The sequence below is a fragment of the Aptenodytes forsteri genome, unplaced genomic scaffold (assembly GCF_000699145.1).
Source record: "Aptenodytes forsteri isolate BGI_AS27 unplaced genomic scaffold, ASM69914v1 Scaffold217, whole genome shotgun sequence".
In the NCBI taxonomy this organism is placed as follows: Eukaryota; Metazoa; Chordata; class Aves; order Sphenisciformes; family Spheniscidae; genus Aptenodytes; species Aptenodytes forsteri.
Genome location: NW_008796222.1, coordinates 36,591 through 40,845, shown reverse-complemented (window position 1 = coordinate 40,845; position 4,255 = coordinate 36,591). Strand labels below are relative to the sequence as shown.

Below are 4,255 nucleotides of genomic sequence, written 5' to 3'. Positions count from 1 at the left end.
GGGGGAGTGAGCGAGCGGCTGCATGGTGCTCAGTTGCCAGCTGAGGTTAAACTACGACAGTCCTTTTTGGCGTCCAACGTGGGGCACGAAGGGTTTGAGATAACAACAGATTAACCAGAGCGCATTAAGGAATTTATATCTGTTAACAGTTGCGGGTCACAATATTTATTCATCTGTTCTCGATATTAGATATCTCTATATCTGATCTGCATCATGCTCTTTTTTTTGCTGTACATGTTAAAGATTAGTGTTGGTTTTTGCAGTTTGCTGTGGTGTGCAGTGATTAGTGATGTTTTGCCTGAGACCTTGAACTTAATCTGGTATTTGAGCTTTATGCTGAAGCCATTACTGTACTTTGGGTACCACTTCGTGGAGACAATTAGCAATTATAGTTCTTCCTCTGAGAGGCTTTTTATGGAGGAAATACAGAATGGCAGCATTGCTGCTTTCTTCTGTGATGTTTCCTCCTTCATTACAGTAACTTTTCAGTATCTTGAACATCCTTGGGTAGTTAAGATACTTCTATTGGTATTTCTTGGGAACATTGTTTCAGTTTTGTCTAAGGTTAATAAGCAATTTAAGAATATCATCCAGAGATCTGCCCCAAGGCTGGATAGTTATGAGCACCAGGGTGTGTGGGATAGCATGAGCAAGTACCTAAGACAATATTAAAAATGTTTCACAGGTACAGTTCTTATTTGATAACAAAAATTTAAATTCTGCTAGAACGTTAGCCATGCACCACAGAAGTGTTTGTGAATGAGCAAAGGAGAAGAGAAAAAAACGATGGCAATGCTAATTTGTTCCTTTTTCATGGTTAAGAGGATGTTTCCATGATGAAGCAAAGTCAATCCTTTGTTCTTTCTGAGGGTAGTGGAAATTGGATCCAAATTTCTTGAGGCCTAAGTGGGTCAAACCCCTCCAAATATCTCACTTTGACTGTGAATTAGTGTAGCTGTCATGAGCGGGCAACAATTTCACAGCTGTCAGTTTATGCAGTTATAACTGACATCAGACTCTAGCCCTCGTTGGTAGGAGTACAGAACAAAAAATGTAGACTTGATTGGAAAAATCTCTGGAATTATACTAGTGACCCTGAACAGAATCCAACAGTGCTGAAATGGTGTTTTAAGATTATTTGTGCATATACATATAAATCCAAGTAACTTGAAATAATGGGGGAAAATGTCTAAATTTCTCTATTTTTCTTGGTTTGTATTGATCAAGTAATTGCCGGACAAAACTTTCTGGTGAATAACTGGAGAAAGATCCAATGTCATAAGTACTTACTATCTTTCTATCTGCCCTCTTTAATTAGGGTTTAATTTTTTTTTTTTTTGATGGCAATTCAACTCCTTGTACAGTAGATCCACTATCATATTCCTGTTTGAAATTGAATGTGTTCATTTTAACTTTTAATATTATATATAAATTCCTTCTTTAGAAATTGTTTCACTGTTTGTTATGGATGTTGTCAAAGAACATCTCTTTAAAGACAGTGTTTGAGAGCTGATGACATTTATGGAAGGGCATATACTCCTGGTACTATATCATTAGCAAAGCTGTCAGTAACTGCTTATTTTCATTATGCTAACAGAATGAAGACTTGTTTTGTTGTTAGTCTCTATAACTTTTAGAGGGCAGCTAGAAATGTAGTGTAGACTTTACATATCTTACATATCTGTGATACCTTATGGCTTGGTTTATGCAGGAGGTCAAACTAAATAGTTAAAGTGAGGGTTTTCTTTTATGGACTTAACTTTTGTGAGTATGATCTAACACCAAACAACTTGTCGTCTTAATATGAATCGTGTGGGACTGGACAAGCTACTTAGTTTTTCCATGATGCTTTGGCTGTGTGTATAGCAAAGGGAGGAAAAAAAATATTGTGGGGACGGAAAGCAGAGAAACCTTGAAATGCTTCAGGCTGCGAGGTGGAAGGAGCCTTGTGTGGTATGTGAGGATGGAAGTACTCAGGTGTCCTATTTATGGTTGTCCCTTCTTTGTCATTGGGCAAAACCTCAGTACTACGTGACAATGCTGTGTTCATGGACCACTGCACAACAGTTGTCTCCTCCTCTTCTGTTTACAGGGTGGATCACTTGTACACATTTTTTGTTCAGTGGTCACCAGAAATATATGGGAAAGATGCCAAAGAGCAAGGCTTTGTCGTGGTAGAAAAGGAGGAGCTTGACATGATAGACAACTTCTTCAGTGAGCCCACTACTAAAAGCTGGGAGGTGAGTGCTTTCTGCCATTGTATGAAGCACGTGCGTATCAAGTGTGCATCCCCTGTTAAGAATCTCAGCACTTGCTCTTTCGATGATTTTTATGGTGTTTCTTTATAATGCTTGCTGCTTCATACAGAAGTCTCCTCAAGGCTTGTATCTGTCTTACAAATGTACTCATATTCCTTCAGTCCTCCTTTCTTCTCTCCCTAGAAAGAGCAGGCAAACAACTGGGAGCTCTGTGGTGTGCAACCTGCAGAAGTTGTGTAAATATTTTGGTTATGTGATGTTAGCCTTTTGCAAAACTATACAGGTGTATGTTGTCAGCATTGCTAAATTCATGGTGTGCTTATATGCTACAAATAAAACCTCCAAAATGTATATGTACACGTAAACACCAACAGACTGCTGTGTGCTGGTTGAAATGGGTCGGTATGTGATGTTGTGCCATACCGTTGCTTCTCAGGTACACGCAGCAATACTGTTTAAATATCAGTTGTAAGATGGATAGGTTTTAGACTGGGACTTTGGCTTTTTCATATGGGGGCTTTTGCAATCTGTTTTAACTACTTGGCAGGCCTGTGTTTGTTATCTATCTCTTGTGCATACAAAGCCTAGTTTCTAAGGGAAATAAGCTCGCACACAATTTTAATGATATTTCTGAATGCTGAAGCACTTGCTGTGCTAAGGATATGGGTTAAATTAAAAAATTGGTAAATCCCTAAGTGGCAAATATCTTGATGGTGATTTAAAAAGTGATCTGATTCTTTGTCTTAAACATAAACTTGTTTTGAAAATTCTACTGCCCTCTTTTTTTTTAAAGTATTTCTATCTTCAGACTATATTGTCCTGTTCAGAAGTGGAGCTTGGGAGTGGGGCTTGTCATTTGAAATGTAGCAACATCACCTCTAATCCCAAATAGCTTTTATTTTTACAGTTTTGTAATTTCTTAATGTTGGTGCTTTGAATTGCAAGATGAAAAAAAAAAAGTCTTCGTTCCTTGTTTTGCTCAGAGGTGAGTGCAGTCATATATTGCACTAGGTTTCACTGTTCAGTTGTTATTTGCATGCCATTTTCATAAAACCAAAATGAAGGAGGGGGGCCAGTGATCCGAAGAACAGAGGTGGGAGGGATCTGGCCACACTGGGAGCTTTTCTCTCATTGTTTTGTTTAAAAATGTATTGGGAGAAGAATTAGCTGGAAACAGCTTCTTAAAGGTGTGTCTCTCTTATTTGTAATATATTCAAGCTTTACAAATTTAAAGTAGGTCTGCCAGGAAATCTCTATTGAAAGTCCAAATTTGGGCATGATTACTGTGAAAGTTTCACTCTCCCTTGTGGGGAAACAGAAAGTGTGACTGTAGAGAAGCATATAAGCAATTTTATCACAGCGTGCCATGGGCAGTAGCTGTCTGTCATGCTTGTGGGCGAGAGCTCTTGCCACTAGAGCGGGGAAGTGCAGTGGATGCTGCGAAATAAAGAGGTAGATGATGAAAGGGAAACAAATGCCTTGGAATTTTCGAGTTCTTTACTGTGCCAGACCTGACCAGGAGGAACCTTTTGTGAAGGTATGTTGAACTGTGTCCCTGTCTGAACGGCATGGATCTGATACAGCACTTCTGTCCTAGTAAAAAATGTGCTCCGTATTCAGATGAATTTTAACAGGGTATTTCCACCCTAGGTAGCTTGCTTTCTCAGTCCCATAAAATCTTTAAAAGATTTTGTAGATCCAGTGGTAGTGGTTGATTCTTTTCGTCTGTTTCTGCTTTTGTGTGGTCTGTAAATATCTGATCTTGCAGATACCTTTTTTTGCAGTTGTTGACTCTGAACTTTATTCAAATGTGTGCTTCAGTTATAGACTGAACAGGTATCTATGCAGTGAAGAGGGGGGCTTGTCTATCTTTGGAGTTGATTTGCAATTTACAGCTGTGTTAATAGATTTTCTGTGGTTGCCTATGTCTGAGTTTGGTTGCATTTTGCTACAGATACCTATTGCTGGTTGATTTACTGTGATACTTCCCGCCCCCC

At 38.9% G+C, this 4,255-nt stretch overlaps 1 protein-coding gene across 1 annotated transcript in view; it reads left to right on the top strand.

The window, feature by feature from the left end:
• The window catches only part of NCOA7 (nuclear receptor coactivator 7), a 116,448-nt gene that overhangs the window by 95,072 nt on the left and 17,121 nt on the right, over positions 1 to 4,255 (top strand). The window contains exon 12 of the mRNA XM_009289108.1: positions 2,093 to 2,240. Within this exon, the coding sequence (XP_009287383.1) occupies positions 2,093 to 2,240 (148 nt within the window). The remainder of the gene's footprint in view (positions 1 to 2,092; positions 2,241 to 4,255) is intronic.